Genomic DNA, 18718 nt, shown 5'->3' with positions numbered 1-18718 from the left:
TGGGTTACACTACTACATTCTCTCCCATTTCTTTTCCCTCAGTGACAAAATATTTTATTCTTCAAAGTATACCAATGACCCAGAGGCCTCAGACCTGTAAGAGGCTGCACTACTACCTCCCAGTGATGCCACAGTGGGTACAAGCCATTGACTTGTGGGCCTTTGGAGAACATTCCAAATCTGAACTATAGCAGAGGGTAAAGTTTTCTTCAAGTGTCCATTTGCTAAAGATCCAACCATGTGAGTTGTGTCTCAGAGTGTGAACCTAGGGAGGATGCATGTTGGGTCAGCTGCACCTGGGAAAGTTGTTCACAGAGGGTGGCCAGTTGCAAGATCAGAGAAAGAATCCCTATTAATAGTAAATTCTAGGAATCTGGAATGACAGGTTGATGGGCTAGAAAGCCTAAAGAGAAGCGTCCTGGGTTCATTTGTCTCATGCATCAGCAAGAGAGTCAGTGGAGCCTGTTCCGTATAGTGGGAACATTCAGCAGAAATAAACCACCCATTTATATCACTGTCATCTGATAGCAACTCAGAAATGAGAAGGATGGAGAGAACCTTGCAGACTTAAACCCAAGCTCCTCCTAAATGGTGATACTCACCACGAATACCAAACTCTTTGTCATTTATTTGGAAATAAATTTGTCCTATTTTATTAACTTACAAATCATAAGGGATCTGAACAAGATATTGAAAAACAGAAAAATACATTTGCTCTAAAAATAGGGTTCTTTAAGTGGGAAAAATTTTGTATCTTTTGTTCAGTTCTTTCAATTACTGACAAGTAAAATAGAACACATTTTTAAAGCTGGGAAATAGAATGCTTATCTATAACAGAAATGTCTACTTACAAAGGTACATGAACATTTTAGAAAGTCTTGGTAATAGGAATTATCTCCAGCTGTGATAACAAAATACCATAGACTGGTAAATTTATCTTCTCATAGTTCTGGAGACCAGAAGTTCAGGATGAGGATCCCAGCATGACTGGGTTCCAGAGAGGGTCCTCTGGCTTGCAGAATGCTGCCTTCTATTGTGTTCTCAAATGGCAGATGGGGACATGGGGGACAGATGGGGACAGTGAAGAACTCAAGTTCTCTGGTAACTTTTCTTATAAGGGCACCAATCCCATCATGAGAGACCCACATTCATCTAAACCTAATTATCTCTGAAATCCCTCATCTCCAAATACCATTAATACATCAGGGGTTAGGGCTTCAACATGTGGCTTTTGAGAGGATATAATTCAGGAATAGTATCCAAAAACTTTTCACTTCCTTTTTCCTCCTGTAACTGGAGGTGACCTGGCCCCATTAGACTTGAGTACAAATGAAATCAATCAATGCCCAAATTACAATGCCTCTTAACTTTCCTGCCTCACTGTAGGACTCGGACCCCTTTCTGAGTCCTCAACACTACCTGGGGAGTGCCTCACTGGTGATGGTCAGGATCAAGTTCAAAGCTCTTTGCCAGCTGTATTTTCTGAATGAGGGCTTTGGCTGCTGCCCCTTGACTCAAGCCCTCCTATGACTGCGGTCTTGCCAAACCCCACAGTCTTCTCTGTGTCCTCAGGCATCATTTGTTGGAAGTGGGCGTGCGTGTGGGGGCATGGAATGATGGTGCAGAGTGACCCTATCCTAACTCTCAGCATCCTACTGTCACCTGGATGTTGATGCAAAATTGTTTTTTTTCCTTACCAGAATTATCTATCATATACATACTCATCATACATATCATACATCCTTCCACTTCTGGTCCTCACATTTTTCTCAACTAAGACTCAAAATCTGTACCCTCAATCATGCTTTCTTCCTCAATTTTGCCCTGTGCTACTGATTCAAAAGGAAAAAAATAAATAAATCTTTTTCAACAAAACCCCAAAGCTCCAGTGTATCAATTTGGGCCAATAGTGGGTTAGCAGCCCTGTGGGTTCAAAGTCACAGTCTGTGAATTCCAGTTTGGATTTATCTGATGCTGCCTGCTGTACTTTTAACTTCAGTAACTTAAAATCACTTTAGAGGCACTTAGCATAAACATCTAGGGACAGAAAAGTGCTAAATGATGAAAAACCTGGAAGTCAGATCTAATGAAGTTGTGCACCTCAGCTGTGTGATATTGTATCAGCATCCAGGTGGCCTGGGCGAAAAGGCCTTCATTCCCACCAAATGCAGCTTGGTACCAGTTCCAAGGAGAAATATTCCCAACTGCTCTTGTGATATTCTTAGAATTACTTCATTTCTATCCTGAGCTGTCTTGAAAGTGTAAAAACAGAAACGTAGTTGAATTATTTAAATTATGAAAATATACTTCAAATTACTCTGTGAATTATTTTAATTGAGAAAAGAAGATGCTGAACATTAGTATTTGCATTGTTTTTACTAAGAAGTTTCAGACAGTAGAAGGAAAAGAAGGTGTTATGGAGGAACAGAGCAAAAGAGGGTGCTATGGAATTAAACCAATGGTAGGGATTCAGATACAACCCTGGACACCTTCTCACCTCTCTTTGCTCAAGTTTCTCATCTTAAGGTGGCAGAAATCATAACTCCTCTGTTGGGTGCTTGTGAAGATTCAATGAGTTATAGGTAAAGTGCCTGGCATACGGTGTCATAGAATGCTATTCAAATGTATTAACAATTTTTAAGGAATTGGTCTGACTAGGGCAAAGAACGTCCACAGCAAAAGTTACATTCCAGCACTCAACTTAGTAAAAATAAGTTTTAAGTTGTTTTTAACTGTGTGTGTGTGTGTGTGTGTGTGTGTGGTCTTTAATCAAAAGCAAAACATATCCACCTTAATGTTAGGACAGAATTTCCCAAAGTGTGTTCCCCGGGATGCTACTTCAATGGAATATTATCAGGTGCTATGTGAAAAGAGAGATGCTGTAGTTGGTGAGCTGGGGAAGTGCTGAGTTAGACAAATGTAAATAAGGCTTCTTCACTGAAGACTTCTCCGAGCCTTTCATGTTCTAACGTGCCCCCAGATTGCCAAGATTTTCCAAATGTATTTAGAAAAAAGGATTCATTTATTTACAGAGCATCTTCAGCCATTAATGTTCTGTGAAACACACTTTGGTATTTTATCTATCTCTTTCCACTCCTCCTTTTGTTTTTCTTTTTATATTTTTAGTTGTAGATGCACACAATACCTTTATTTTACTTGTTTATTTTTATGTGGTGCTGAGGATGAAACCCAGTGTCTCACATGTGCTAGGCAGGTGCTCTACCACTGAGCCACAACCCCAGCCCTCCTCATCTTTCTTTAAAGGCAGAATGGCCCATCCTAAAGGAATTCACTGGCAAGACCAAAAACACCTACTTAATTTCCTCCTAGGTGATCTAGAAAAGCTTGGGATGAAGCAGCCCATGGTTAACATTGTCATTACTTAGAACCACAAGTCCTACCATTTATACAGTACTGTACAAAATGCTGCATCTCATTCTCTCTTTCACAAAACAAATGTTGAGGTATTATTCTTATTTTACAGATGAGGAAACAGGCTTGGAGGAGTGAGGTGTGGGGACAGCTCATGTCACACAGCTCATAAAGGGTAACATAAACCCAGGCAGGGGACTCGAAATCTCCTTTGCCCAGTGTGCCCTGTGGCCTGTTGGGTTCCAATTAAACAATCCCTTCCAAGTAAATACCAGGGCATCTCACATCTGTCCTCAATTAGGAGGGTGGATAGTGGAAGTGCACTTCTGCATGGCATGAGGTGCCACAGGCAATCTTGTGCTTGAGACAGGGTTTCTAGAGAAGACGGCCAGCATGAGGGAAATGGGCTCTTACCAAAAATTTTGGTATGACAGTTTTGAGTTGTGGCTTCTGATTTGGTGTGTTCTCATAAAGGAGGCATTTCTAAACTCTGTGAGTACACATCTCTGAAGTCTTGTTTATACACCTATTTATAGCACTGCAGGCTCAGAGAGATGTTTCTTCATAAGAGACTCAAAAAGCACAACTTTCTCTAATAATGAATAGCAGATGGTCATTTTACTCAAAATAATCTGGTGTGCTAAATAAGAAGCACTAATTTTGGCTCATGATATTAAAAGGCTACTACTTTCTAGAGACACTGTTTTATTATAACCAATTATTAGATAATTATGCCAGCTTTCAATCTCATTAGATGTGTATCAGGGTATCAGAAGAAAAACTTGGAGGAATCTAATTCTCAGAATTCATTGGTAGAAAAGGTGCATTAATATCTAATAATCACAGTTGCAGTTTATTGAGTGTTTATTAATGGTTATACCCTACGTAAAGTGCTTTACACAAAAGATCCCATTTAATCTGTGACACTGGATGAAAACTATTATTAATATCCCCATTTTACAGATGAGATAACTGCCTTAAAGAGGTAACTTTCCCACTGTCATGCAGCTCAGAAGTTCGTGCAAGCAGCTTCAGAGATTGTGGCTTTTCGGCCTCATTGCTCCAGGCCGGGCTCAGTGCCTAGTACATAGTAGAGGCTTTCTACAAGTTTGTTGAGTGCCTATGTAAACAAGCAAACCATAAAGGTTTCAAATACTGGCTGATTTCACCTAAAAGTTGTTTTGACAACTTTTACTAATGGCCACACACTATGTAAAGTGCTTTACATAACTGATGCAAATGATTTTTATTTAATTATTCTGTAAATTATATAGATTATTTTGCCTCAGAATGGATGAAATAATTTTCTGGAAAGTTCAGAGTGAGACAGCCTATTTTTTCTTTGCTCAGAGCTGTCAGTGTGGCCTCTGCCTCCCTCTGAGCATCATTTCCAGTGCTTATTCCGTGGAGATCACTTGCACTTACTAGCTAACTGGCAGAGGGAGGGTTTTATTAGGGCACCAGAGTAGGGATCTCCACAGAGACCCAGTCTCTGAAGAATGGATAACTGAAGAATCAGGGCTTCATCCTGGGTAGGTCCTACCTGGCACTTGTGTCCCTTCAAACCAGTTGGCTACCCTTAGGCCTTTTTCATATAGAAATGCTGGAGCTGTGGTTTGATGAACTCCTTCCCTCAGGTGGCGGTTCCACTGGTTCCTCCCCTGGGAAACCTGAACATAGGCCTGGTCCAGTGAGTATATTCCTAATCTAGAGTCTCCGGGGCATAAGGGAGTAACCCTTCTGCCACAGAACACCACAAAAGATACTCTGTGGAAATGTAAATAAACAACCATACCTGTATCAACAAACCAGGCAAGGAAATGGTCCTATGAGCAAATTTAAACAGGGTGATCCCTGTCAGGATAGGTGAACTACAAAAAAGCAACACCTTCTCTTTCACCTCCAGTGGGAAGAAGATCCCTTCCTGAGAGGCCAGGCCTGGGCAGCCCTCCTTAATTTTCAGGGTGCATTCAAGGGACCTCATAAAGGTTTCAAGTAGTTCTTTATCCAAAGCCTTCAGGGATAAATGCCTCTACATAAAGCAGTTGTGGGGAACGGGTGCAGGGACCCTCAGCCTAACTCTTTCCTCTGATTTCACCACTCTGGGGAGGAGCTGCCACCCCATTCTTCCTGGCAACAATTGAACCACCTCACCCATCTCATCTTGATCTTAAGTCCCTGCCCAAACCCAGAAAAGGCCTCCCAGACCTCATAAAGTGTTCTCACTTCCTCCTGTTTCTTATCAAAAGGGGCTCCCAAACTTTGAGGCATCGATAACAATTTTACTTGTGTATTATTTGATTCCAACTGGGATGTGAATTCTAGGAGGGTAAGACCATAGTATGACCTTTGGGTCAACTTTCCTTTCTCAGACCCTACCATAGTGCCAGGCACATAGAAGGCACTGAATAAGTACTTGTTGGAGGAATGAATGAATGAGAAGATAATCTCATTTTCTGATAGAAAACATGTACATGTGAGAAATATTCCATTTAGGTATCAGAGTGGGGTCAAATATCCTCAACTTCACCCTGTCTTTTCCTCTCACCTGCAGCTTGTCCACACCTTTACACAGCAACAAAGTGGGCCAAAGCAGAAAAGGCTGACTCCCTGTAGGTGCCAGATGCTGGGAAAGCTTACAGAGCCACAGAGGAGTGGACATACTGATGCTGGGGGCAGGGTGGTCTGTCACTTTAGAAGAAACAGAATGTTAGAGGGACTTTTGAAAGGCAGAGAGTGGGTTGGATACTTTCCTGTGCCTTAAAACATCAGCTTCTGTGAGGGAAAAGGCAGGTAATGTGATGTGTCTGACGGAAGACTGAAGGAGTGAGTACAAAGAAGCTTTGAAGCAGAACTTCCAGTTTTGTGATAGCAGCAACCCCCAGGATGCTCATTACCTGCGAGCAGGAGCAGAGAAAATAGGTGGCCAGTCTGACCTTGGATTGACAACTGACAGGCAGCATGTGATGGAGTATGAGGAAGAACATAGATCTGGATATCAGTAAGAACAAACCCAGGATGTAGGGACCCAGCCTAGACAGGGAAACAGGAGGCTGGAAGGAAAGGCTGAGGGGCTAAAGGTTAAGGAGGAGCGGAGTAAGGTTTCAGAGGGAGATGGGAGGTTGCACACATATGTGGAGGTGGTGGGGGCTGAGAGAGGTACACATCAATTAAGCTCAGGTCACTCAGTGTGGCTTTCAAGGTGGTTTAAGAGGGCCATAATGAATGAGGTCTAGAAACCAAGAAGCTATCCGCAAAGGTGAGAAAAATGCCTTTTTTTTTTTATTTTTTTTTTATTTTTTTTAGTATATTCGACATATGTTAATCTTTCCCTCACAGGCAAGCTATTTCAAAGAACCTGAGATGAATCGCTCTGTACTTTTATAAGGGATAGAGAAGGCAATTTTCAAAACAACCATCCCAACCTTCTGCTACGAATCCTGGAATCGGGAACAAGTTCTGAGATTTAAAACTGCATTTTTACAAGTCGGTCTTCCTGAGGGTCTTGCAGAACTTCATACAGCATCTACTACACGCCACGCCACTACCGAGGCCGGAGAGCGGTGTGTGTTACTTGTGCGTATGTGGTGTGTGTCTACTGGTCAGAGACATACATCCTCCTAATGAGGCAGGCCGCGGATGCAAACGCCCGCCCCGCCACCCAGTCGCCTGCTGAGAGGATCTGGCCGCCAACGCCTGGCGGGGGGAGAAACCAACATAATGAATATCCCTAGGGACTCCCCCCGCCCTCTCCCGCCACCGCCTCCCCAAGTTAGCTGAGAAATCAAGCGCTCCACTTCCCCGGAAATCAGATGCACAGGGGAGTTCATTCCATTCTGAAGGCTGGGAAGCCCCTGCAGAAGAGTCGAGCTACACTGGCGTGCTCAGTCCCCAGAAACGAAGAACATCCCCCGAAAACACATCCTGACCCTCTATGTGACTGGCCTCTGGGCTGGTGGCCACCGTGGACGTGCCCGGCGCATAAGAGACACCTCTCTGGGTTTCCTGCTGGCTCCACTGACCGGGGAGAGGCCCCGCCAGGTGCACCCGTCCAGGCCCCCCCCAAGAGCGCGCGCCTCCAGCCGCCGAGCTACGGCGGCTACGCAACCGAGATTTACGGCGGCTCAGGGCGGTGGCTTCCGGGGCCGGCAGGCGCCCAGGCTCCGATTACAGGTTCACACGGGGAGCCCAGCCCGCGGTCGCTCAGTCCGGGCGGCGCGCCCTAGCGCAGCCTCGCTCCCCCGCCTGGCCATTCTTCTCCATTCATGCGGACGCCCAGTGCCGCCGCCGCCGCCGCCAGCGCGGCCGCCGTCGCCGTCGCCAGCCGCCCGGATTGGCTGGCGGCCGGGGCGCCGGCACTTTCCCACGGCCCGCGGCGCGTGCGGCTCACCGGCGGCGCTGCAGGCGCGGCCCTGGCGCGCGGCCAGGCCAATCCGGGCGCGCGGGGCGGGGCGGGGCCGCAGCCGCCGGCGGGCTTGTGTCCCGACTCGGCCTCCCGCGCCTCCCCGCCGCCGGCCCACCGCCGCCTGCACCTCCTCCTTCCCCCCAAGTGGAGGCCCGGCAGAGCCCCCGCGGAGCCGACGCACCGCCGCCGGGCAGGGGCGGGAGCGGGGGCGGAGGCGCTGTCCGCCTTCGCCCTCAGTCTCGCCCCCGCCTCTCCCCTGAGTAGCTGCCAATCAGCGGAGTGAGAAGCTGGATTGGCTGGAGGGAGGCAGTTGCCCTGGAGCCTCGGCCCCGCCCCTCCGCCCCCTCGCCGCCTTCCCTACGCCCCCGCCCTCCCTAGGGCCCTGGGAAGGGGTTCAGCGTGGGAAAGGGATGGTTGAGTTTTAACCCGAGGCAGAGCGTGAGCGGGATCAGTGTGTGCTGAACGCGAGCAGCCGAGCGCTGAGAGGCGCCGCCGTTGTTAACTCCTCCCTGCCCACTGCGTCGACCCTCCCCCGAAGCCCCAGCGCAGCCAGCATGAAGCGAGCTCACCCCGAGTACAGCTCCTCCGATAGCGAGCTGGACGAGACCATAGAGGTGGAAAAAGAGAGTGCGGACGAGAATGGGTAAGTTGAAGACGGCGGAGCGGGACTGGAGAGGGAGGAGAGAGCCTGCTGGCATCGGTGACAGCGGGCGAGGGTTCGGCGCCCTGGTGCTCTGAGTTGACCTCTGTACGTCGCAGGCTGGCCACTGCCGGTGGCGAGGTACCCTCGAGTCACTTTCAAGACCAATTTGCCAAAACGATCTGAGTGCAAGGAGGGCTTTGGGGCGGCCACATAGATCACCTCCCTTCGATTAACGGCTGTTCTCCCCCCCAACCCCCCTTTCCTTTCAGAAACTTGAGTTCGGCTCTAGGTTCCATGTCCCCAACTACATCTTCCCAGATCTTGGCCAGGAAAAGAAGGAGAGGCGTGAGTTTTAAAAATTTAATTTAATTTTTAAATAATGCTCCTCTTTTTAGTTTTGTTATTAATTAACAGAAAGAATCACATTTCTTCTCTTTGAAATTTGCAGTCATCATAGAAATGTCCTTCTTTGTTTTGCCTGCTTCCCACAGATCATTGAGAAGCGCCGTCGAGACCGGATCAATAACAGTTTGTCTGAGCTAAGGAGGCTGGTACCCAGTGCTTTTGAGAAGCAGGTAATGGAGAAAGTAGGTAGAGCTATCAGTACAGCTATCTGCGCCTTCTGACTCCTTCCCCTCCGCCCCCCCCCCCCCATGAATCTGAACCTTATCTATGTCTTAGAAAATAGCCGTGTTGATTATGCCTCGATGAATTCATACAGATTACAACGGATTTTGTGAAGACAATTCATTTTGTTGTAGTCCACACTTGTTGATTTACAGAAAAAGATTGTGTGTAATATAGATTATATAATACATTATATAATATATGTATGTGTAATATATATGTTTTCCACCAAAGGCACTTGTGCCAAATCAATCTTTTGTCATTCTCTTCTTTAGGGATCTGCTAAGCTAGAAAAAGCTGAGATCTTACAGATGACCGTGGATCACCTGAAAATGCTGCACACGGCAGGGGGGAAAGGTACTTCTCATTAGCCCTGGGGGTCTCTGTCTGGTCAGGGTAGAAGGAACAACAGGCACAGGCCAGGATTGGTGCAGTTCCTGCCTGTTTTTTCCCTGGGAGTGGGTAGAGAAGGTTGTGTGGTGTGTGCATTTGCCTGTTAGTGTGCTTTGAATCGCACATCTTATTTTCTCCATTAAATTTATTATCCCAGCCCTTTGCAAATTAAGCTAGTGCATCTTTTGGAAAGTGTTGGTCCAAAAAATGTCTCTGAGGTCCTCTAAAGTTTTGACAGCCCTGATTCAAATCAGATATCTGCCACATTTGTCCATTGCAGTTTTGAGGAAAAGATTGAGAAATAGCATGCACACAAACGTACACACATTCTTAATTTTTTACGTAGGATTTTTTTTTTTTTTAAAGAGCTGTCACATCACATCCAGGATAGAAACCTGTTGTGGTTTAGTAGAGTAAAACCTAACAGAAGGTGGGAGACCAAGGTCTGTGGGTCGGTCTTCTCTGTCTCCAGCCTGGAAAATGCTTTGCTGAGGACCAAGTGCCTAAAAGCTCCACGATGATAACTTACATCTGTGTGTCTAATGAATTTCACTGCTCTGTGGTTTCCCTGTCCTTGATGTATTTTTTGTTGTTGTTGAGGGAAAACATTAAAGGAATGAACATAGTTTCATCTGCTGGTAGGGTATAATTCCAATTTCTGCTCCGCAGCTCCTAATTGGACTTTGAACTTGCATTAGCAAATACATTCTACTCATGTTGATTAATGCAAAGATTTTGGTCAGCTCCAGAATATTTGGGTTTTCAGGAGAACCCCCGTGGTGTCCAGTTTTAAAGACTAGGTATTTGCTAGAAAGGGCTGCCTTTGGGGTGGAAGAAAGGCGGGTAATGAGCAAAACCCTGAGGTTTTTCTTTTGTTCTTTTCTTCAGGTTATTTTGATGCACACGCCCTAGCTATGGACTATCGGAGTTTGGGGTTTCGGGAATGCCTGGCAGAAGTTGCCCGTTACCTGAGCATCATTGAAGGACTAGATGCCTCTGACCCGCTTCGCGTTCGACTGGTCTCACATCTCAACAACTACGCCTCCCAGCGGGAAGCTGCGAGTGGCGCCCACGCGGGCCTTGGACACATTCCCTGGGGGAGCGCCTTCGGACATCATCCACACATCGCGCACCCGCTGTTGCTGCCCCAGAACAGCCACGGCAACTCCGGCACCACGGCATCGCCCACGGAACCACACCACCAGGGCAGGTTGGCCTCAGCACATCCGGAGGTGCCTACTTTGCGAGCGCCCCCTACTGGCGGCCTTGGACCGGTACTCCCTGTGGTCACCTCTGCTTCCAAACTCTCACCGCCTCTGCTGTCCTCAGTAGCCTCGCTGTCTGCCTTCCCCTTCTCCTTTGGCTCCTTCCATTTACTCTCTCCCAATGCACTGAGCCCTTCGGCACCCACGCAGGCGGCAAACCTTGGCAAACCCTATAGACCTTGGGGGACGGAGATCGGAGCTTTTTAAAGAACTGATGGTATAAAAAATGAGGGAGGGGAAAACTTAAAATCCCAGCTGAGCTGGACTGTTGCCAACATCACCTTAAAGTCGTCAGTAAAAATAAAAAGGAAAAAGGTACACTTTCAGATAAATTTGTTTTTAAAGACTAAAGGTTTGTTGGTTTACTTTTTTCTTTTTAAATTTTTTATCATGTCATGTATTGGCAGTTAAAACTTAGTTGTTAATTTTTGTTTAAAACATCTGAGATAGTACAAACCTATTCTTTGTGATAGGTTTTTACTGTGCCTAATTTACTTTGTAAACCTATCTGTCTAAAAATGATTCCATTTTGCCTCAAAGTTTTGGGAATCTTAAACTTTAGTGTTTTGGGTCTGTTTTTCTTCTTGTATAGTTGCAGTCTGATTTTAGAATTAATTTTCCAGACCACTATGCTCAATGTTAACATGATTCTGTTTGTTAATATTTTGAGAGATTAAGGTGTTGTATAAATAATATTCTTTGTGTGTGGGGGGGACTATATTGAATTTTTTATTTCCAAACAAAGCGTTGACAAATCAGATGATTAGCTTTATCCAAGAAAGACTAGTTAATTCTCTGCCTTTTCATCAGTAAGGTGGATGTACATACTATCAGTGACCCTGAATCCTGGTAACCAAGTGCCATTGTCTGCTAGAACTTGCCCTTCTGGCAATTCAGGCGTAGGAGACAGTCACTGGTGGGTTAGGGCCCCATTGGGAGTGTTGGAGAGGAGACTGAAGACAATTGCATAAAATATGTCTGCATTTACCAGCCCCAAGCAATGCAATGAATTTTTAATCCCACGGATCTCAAATTCATAAGTGTTAACTGGATGGGTGATCACGTGTGCAAGTGGTCAATTGAATAGTACAGTGGAACCTGCTAAATGCATAACCTAATTTTCCTGGAGCTGCCATATTTTTGAATTGAAGAAAAAATGTTTAATGTTGTGTTTTCCTTTTGGTGCATGGAAATATGGTTATTGAGATATTTAAAGGGGCTTTGCTGCCTTCTCTTTGGTTTATTTAAACTGATTTGGGCTATAAACATATCATTTTACAGGTTTATTCTTTTAGCAGGTGTAGTTTCAACAACCTCCACTGAACTGGGTTTGACCTCTGTTGTACTGATGTGTTGTGACTAAATAAAAAAGAAAGAACAAAGTATTCTGCTGTATATGTCTCACATTCCTTGGCCTTTCTCTCTGTAGGCTAAGAAAAGATAAATTTCTTTCATTTTCCTTCCAATCGATTTTTGTGTATTTACCAATTTCATTATTCTTGGAATTCTAAATTGCAAATTCAAGTTTTTGAATAAGGTGAACTCGTTATAATGCAGACCTTTGGCCTGCCACCCCCAAGGGAACATAGATAACCCTTTAGCTATTAAATGAGATGTTCTTGCCCTAAACCATCATCTATGGACCAGGAAAGCTTTTATCAGACTGGGAGCTGCAGAGGAGGGAAAGCACTCTGATAAAATATTTTAAAACCTAGTTGACCATTTGACAAATATTTGCTGAAAACAGCTGAGAGAATAGAATTTTTTTTTTTTTTTTTTTTTTTTTTTAATGGCAAAAGAAGAAAGCCCAAACATTGCTATATCTAAGACCCAGTGCAAAGGCTCAGGAGTCTGGCATGATGAGCAGTGGCAGGCTGTAATTCTGCACCTGCACAGCACCAGGAGTCTTCTCTTGTTTGCAAGAATTTGTTTAACCCTTTAGTTGTGCTGGATTCCTGGGCTGTGCCTGAGGAAGCTGGCATATGCTTTAGGTTAGAACAAAATGCTGCCAGAACAGAGGCAGTAACATGGACACTGGGGGGAGAGGGATGCCTTCCTATTGCTTTAAAAGTAGACCTGCCAATTAAAGAGTGCTGCCTCAGGAGTTTGCCTTGATCCTGAGGGTGATAGGAGAGGAGAGGGAGAAAACCCACTCTGGCAGGTGACAAAATAGAGCTTTCCTTTTCTTTGCCCAACCACTGAAGAGTAAACAAAGACAGAAGGCAAAGAGGAAATTTGGACTTTAGCAAGGACTTCTGTGTTCCTGGGAAGGGATGGGAGGGTGGCCTTTGGGTTTCAAATGCTGTCCCACTCAAGCTTTCTCTGTGCGGCGTTAGACATCCTTGGTCCCTCTTGTGAGGCACAGCTCCATTCCCAGTGCTGTCTGTGCCACTCTGTCAGTCATAAGACTGTGATGGAAAGTGTTATGATAATTTCTGCCAAGTGTCAGTTTAATTTTAGCAACTGCAATTTCTAATGGCAATACTGCATGCATTACTGAACAGCTTTGTGCTTTGACTTCTTCGACTTCCTAGATTTAGATGGCTGCTAATGTTGTTTGGGGGCTCTGTTGAAAGAGTGTGGAAATATGAACCATGTAGCGTGTCCTACTCATCATGTCAACAATTATGGGTAGTACAAGATCATGATCTGGGTAGTACATTTTTCTTTTGGGAGGAGGTGAAAGGGGTCACTTTTGAGATTATATACTTTTCCAAAGACATATTGTGTTTTGTTTCGCTTTATTAAAAAAAAAAAAAAAAAAAAAAAAGCCCTTTCAGGTGACAGATTTCTGGGAATGGTGTAGGTAGAGTCGAACTTCCTGGGAAGCAGGATAGAATTGGAACAATGAGCCAGTAGTGTGTAGAAAAATTAAGAAAATTCCCATTTCTAGACCTGGGAGGTAGCTCAGTGGCAAAGCACTTGTTTTTCATACACAAAGCCCTGGATTTGATCCTCAATTCCAAAAAAGGAAAGACAAAAAAGAAAGAAAAATAAAATTCTCATTTCAATTTAGGATTGATGCAGTAAGAAAAAAAAATTAGGGTCATCAGTAACGGTGCCAGCATACTTTTTGTAATTTTTAAGTTTATAATGCATCTACCTATGTAAATCAATTTTGGGGGATGGCTCATACATTTTACCTTATGAGAAAAATTGTCTCATTGGTCATAAAAGCTCTCAAAAGGCCTAAATAAGTACCCACTTATTTTTATTAAATGTTATTACCATGAATTAACAAAATGGAGGATATAGAGTAGAATTCTTGCAAAAAACCCCACCAATTGAAGCATCCAAGAAATATCATCTTTAATTTATTCAGTATAGATGATTTAGGATATGATTTTTATTCAGTTTTTCACTGCCCCACTGTTGCTCACTAAAATCATAATATTTTAAATATAGATTACTTAAATTTAAAATCCCCCAGGAAATGTTCTACCTCCTAGTTAGAGCTTTCCAAACCCTTCTGGTCTATACCAGTGTCACTGCTTTGATGCCTTCATTAGTTTCTGGTGATGATTTATAATTAAAATAACTTCAGAGCCAGCATCTTCTGAGACACTGCTTCAAATGTGGCCCAATTTCTTTCACAACTGGAGCTCTAGGAAATGGGACATCTTGGGAAGGGGGCCAGAATTCTGGCTCCAGCTCTGCCTTTATCTAATTGGGTGACCTTGGACAAGTCATTAAAATTCTCTGGATCCTGCTTTTTTCATCTGCCAAATAAAGGAAGCCCCAGGTACATGCTCTCAGGGTTAGGCACTAATGCAGAAGAATGCAGTGAGGTAGGGCCAGGTGAGTGATAATCTGGGGAGTACATGTTCCCAGCACCCATTCTGACTGATGATCAGGGAATTTTGGTCCTTTGTTGCCAGATCTTTCAATTTTTTAAGAGCATCTACAATTTTGGATTTTTTGTGTGGAATTAGCCAAACTTTCTGGGTTGGTAATTCACCAAGTTTGTTTACCAGCAAGACTGGGCCAATGGACAGCCACCATTTATCAGCTTCTAGGACTTTAACACAAATGGCTCTCTGGAGGGCTAGAATCTTGATATTTTTGTGACGCATGTCCTTTGAATACTCCAATGGGTAAATACAGGCCTAAAATAAAATAAACAATGCAGTAATTAGGCAGCTGTAGGTGACATCATTTAAAGATTATTTTTAAGTGTTTTTTTTTTTTAATACTTTCTTCTGGATGGTTAAATTTTCTCAAGGTAAAATAAAGCTAGGAAAAAGAAACCAAAAGCATTCTATTTGTTCTATGTCTTGACACCTCACAGGAATCTCTCCTGAAGGTGCTCTCGACATGGTCCTTGTATTCACTTTGCCATGAAGGAAGATGGCTTGTCAGTCTGGTGGCCTCAAATGAAAGAGCAAGTGTGTAGCTGGCTGTCTTGTGACTCAGCACACTGAAGTACTAAAGGCGCCATCTGAATTCAGGAAGTAAGAAGTCTTAGCAAAAAGCAAGCTGTTTTGAACTTCAACTTGAAATGTAATGCCTGCCTTGATCTTGATGAGCTGCAGGGCTTTTCTCTCAGATGCTTCAGTGTTCTGCACTGGGGTGGGGCCAGGGATGGGGGAGAAAAAGAGCCAAGGAGAAAGAAACCCAGGCCTTTCTCTTTGAACTATCTTTAGGTATTGACATGCATTTGCTAGAGAACTCTTCTCCCAGCTCATGAGGCCCAGAAAAATTCAAGGCAAACAAATTTCCCTGAGAGATGGGTCTGGGGAACATAGCAGCTTTCCAGATTTTGTGTTAATTGGCCATAATATCAAGCTTCTTTATGCTGTGGTTATAAAATTTTCTCATTGTTATGCTAGTATTTTTCAATAAGTGCTTTATGTTGGGTTTTAACATACACTCAAGTTCAAAGACTATGCCTAAATTTGAAAACTCTTGATCATTCATAGGCAGTTATTAGGTGGTCCATGGTTTGAGTTAGCAAGAGACTTGAAAACATCATACTTCAGTCGGAAAGAGAGTAGCTGCTACCTCTGAGTTTATTACTAAAATTTTTCTGTAACTACTCTCACTTATTTAAAAAAATCTCCTTTGGGGCATGGTTTTGTTTCCGGTGTATGGCAATGTTCTGTACATACAGAATGGAACCATAAAATTAAAAAATGACACATTTGAGTTTCCCCTTTGACCCCTTTGACCTCATTTCTTCTACTCACCCTTCCTTCACTGCTCCAGTCCATTGGTTCTTTCCTATTTCTGGAATGTACCCATTTCCCAGTGTACTCTCACCTTCAGGCCTTGGCATGGACTGTTCCCTAGAATGCTCTTCCTCCAGCTTTCTGACAATCCATCTTGCTATGACTTGTCCTTTCCAAAACTCATGTTGAAATTTAATTGCCAATGCGATGGTACCAAGAGGCAGAACCTAGAAGAACTGGTAGGTCACAAGGGCTCTACCTTTTTGAATGAATTAGTGTCATTATTGCAAGAGTGGTTAATTATTGCACAAGTAGGTTTCTGATAAAAAGGACAAGTTCCTCTAACTTTCTCTCTTGTGAGTGTTCATGTCCTTTTGCCATGTTACGAGGAGGCACAAAAGCCCTCATCAGATGCTACAGCCATGTTCTTGGACTTCCCAGTCTTCAAGGCTGTGAGCCAGATACATTTCTAGCTAGTCTGTGATATTTTGTTATAGCCACAGAAAACAGACTAAGACATGGGTTTAATCTGCAAACTGGGGCTGTTCAAAGCTTACCTTCTCCATGGGGTCCTTCCTTACAGTTCAACTTGTAACAATCATCTACTCTCACCTCTCCACTCCCTACATCCCTCCACTGTTTTGTTTTTCCCCACAGTACTTAGAATCACGCAAGAGAAAGCACACCTCATTGATTATCTGCTTACTGTCTGTTTTGCTCGGTTCATTCACTTCTACAATTCTATAGAGGGTTTGCGTGTATAGCTCAGTGGTAGAATACTTGCATTGTAGGAGCACTGGGTTCAATCTCCAGCAACACAAAAGAAAAGAAAAACCTTTACCCCAGACAGGTGTTCGCTGGCTTACAATGGAGTTATATCCCAATAAGCCCATGGTAAGATTTAAATATTGTATGTATTTAATATACGTAGCCTATGGAACATCATAACTTAGCAGCACAGTCCATCATAGAGCTTGCTTTTTGCTAAGACTTCTTACTTCCTGAAATCAGATGGCGCCTTTAGTACTTCAGTGTGCTGAGTCACAAGACAGCCAGCTACACACTTGCTCTTTCATTTGAGGCCACCAGACTGACAAGCCATCTTCCTCCATGGCAAAGTGAATACAAGGACCATGTCGAGAGCACCTTCAGGAGAGATTCCTGTGAGGTGTCAAGACAGAACAAACCAGTGAATGAATGAATAAATGAGTCCAGTCTACCCCTTTGTTACTCCTAAGAAGAAGAGCAAAAGAGATGCAAAGTGATATGCCTCTGCCTCTCCAGCCCCCACCTCCAATCTTGCATTTTAAAAACTACCAGGGAAGGTCATTTTATGTTTCACTTCAGTATTTTCCCTTTACTGTTATTAAATTCTGCTTTTAAGAAACCTACCAAAACATCATTCTTCAAGTCTGCTTCCTTTCTGTGTGTGCCTACTGGGGATGTAGGGACGTTGTCCCCTTCTTTTATATCCCCCATTAAAGACTGTCTTTTCCCTGAAGACAGGTTTCTTCCTTCTTCTTCACCTCTATCTTCTCTCTAGCCAGAATGTCTGAGCATTTTTCTTTGCCTCATTTTAGTTCAATGTTTTGGGATGGTTGTGGGTGGAGTCTAGCCAATGGAAGAGCTTATATAAGGGGTTGCCAGCCCTGTGCTGGTGATTTGAAGGAATGGAAAAACAGAAGAGATCCTGGAGGTTGATCTTTTAAAGAGAAGATGGATTTTTCTATACTACAAACCAGTGAGTTTAATGTTAATACTGTTAAGATGATCCTGACTTATAATTTGTTGACTTTAAAATAATGTGAAAGTGATAAGACATTCAGTAGTAACTGTACTTCAAAAAAAAAAATTTTTTTTTTGAATGCTGGGGATCGAACCCAGGGCCTTGTGCTTACAAGGCAAGCACTCTACCGACTGAGCTATTGCCCCAGCCCCTGTACTTCAAATTTTTAATGGAAATCTTTTTTTTTTTTCTTCCCCTGGGTGAGTGATATGTGGTATGGTGCTCTTTCCTGATGCCTCAGCTCCCAGTCAGTCATTCCATCATGAAGGTAAACAATCAATACTCTATGGTGGACTGTGCTGCTAAGTTATGATGTTCCATAGGCTACGTATATTAAATACATACAATATTTAAAGCTTACCATGGGCTTATTGGGATATAACTCCATTGTAAGCCAGCGAACACCTGTCTGGGGTAAAGGTTTTTCTTTTCTTTTGTGTTGCTGGAGATTGAACCCAGTGCTCCTACAATGCAAGTATTCTACCACTGAGCTATACACGCAAACCCTCTATAGAATCAAGTTTTAAGACAGATTATTAACTTAATTATATGAAGCACTTAGAGAAGTGATGGAAAAACACAGCAAATAATAAGAGTTCACAAAGAATAAGTCATGTCTTACAATCCTCATTCCTTTTGAAAAGTATTACTTTGTTGGGCCATCAGGGGCTACTGCAGTAACATATCTGTACTGCAGCAGGGAGTTTACTCTAAGCATTTTACCGTCTCCTACAACAGTGATAGAAAAGTGAGTTGGATGATGGGACAGTTAAAAGACTCAGAAACTGGTCAAATGACAACAATTCTTTATTTAGTGCTTGCAATATGTCAACCATTGGACTGGGTGAGTTTCACATATTATTTAAAGATCAACATTATCTCCTTTTACAGGTAAGGAAAAATTTTGCAAGATAAAGACACTCGTTCAAAAATTTCAAATATTTTACTGTTAAAGCTAGAATTTAATGGCAGATCTAAACTCCATGCTTTTTTTTTTTTTAATCATCCAAACACAATTCATCAGTTGGTTGATTTTAACTTGATAAAACGTCACCTGTG

General features: G+C 43.5%; 2 protein-coding genes across 3 annotated transcripts in view; both read left to right on the top strand.

Moving 5' to 3' along the window:
- MRPS28 (mitochondrial ribosomal protein S28) overlaps window positions 1-18718 on the top strand; it is a 352996-nt gene that overhangs the window by 257562 nt on the left and 76716 nt on the right. The window lies entirely within an intron of this gene.
- HEY1 (hes related family bHLH transcription factor with YRPW motif 1) lies at window positions 8173-12090 on the top strand. 2 transcript variants are annotated; one of them, XM_079153628.1, is made up of 5 exons: window positions 8173-8420; window positions 8690-8765; window positions 8912-9007; window positions 9323-9404; window positions 10329-12090. In XM_079153628.1, the coding sequence occupies exons 1-5, from the start codon at window positions 8332-8334 to the stop codon at window positions 10910-10912; spliced, it is 927 nt and encodes a 308-aa protein (XP_079009754.1). In that variant the 5' UTR covers window positions 8173-8331; the 3' UTR covers window positions 10913-12090. The 2 variants fall into 2 exon arrangements, with proteins under 2 accessions (XP_079009754.1, XP_079009755.1); XM_079153629.1 differs by having other exon boundaries at window positions 8176-8420; window positions 8912-8995.

The sequence above is a fragment of the Sciurus vulgaris genome, assembly GCF_902686455.1.
Source record: "Sciurus vulgaris genome assembly, chromosome: 1".
NCBI lineage: Eukaryota > Metazoa > Chordata > Mammalia > Rodentia > Sciuridae > Sciurus > Sciurus vulgaris.
The sequence above is the reverse complement of the archived record's forward strand: the minus strand, read 5'-3'. Positions and strand labels throughout refer to the sequence as shown.

What these genes read in the sequence shown, in the direction of transcription:
- HEY1 (XM_079153628.1), top strand. Translation starts at nt 8,332, where the DNA reads ATGAAGCGAGCTCACCCCGAGTACAGCTCCTCCGATAGCGAGCTGGAC. An exon ending in GAGAGTGCGGACGAGAATGG is followed by an intron (nt 8,421 to 8,689) that starts GTAAGTTGAAGA and finishes CTTTCCTTTCAG; the next exon opens with AAACTTGAGTTCGGCTCTAG. An exon ending in GCACACGGCAGGGGGGAAAG is followed by an intron (nt 9,405 to 10,328) that starts GTACTTCTCATT and finishes TCTTTTCTTCAG; the next exon opens with GTTATTTTGATGCACACGCC.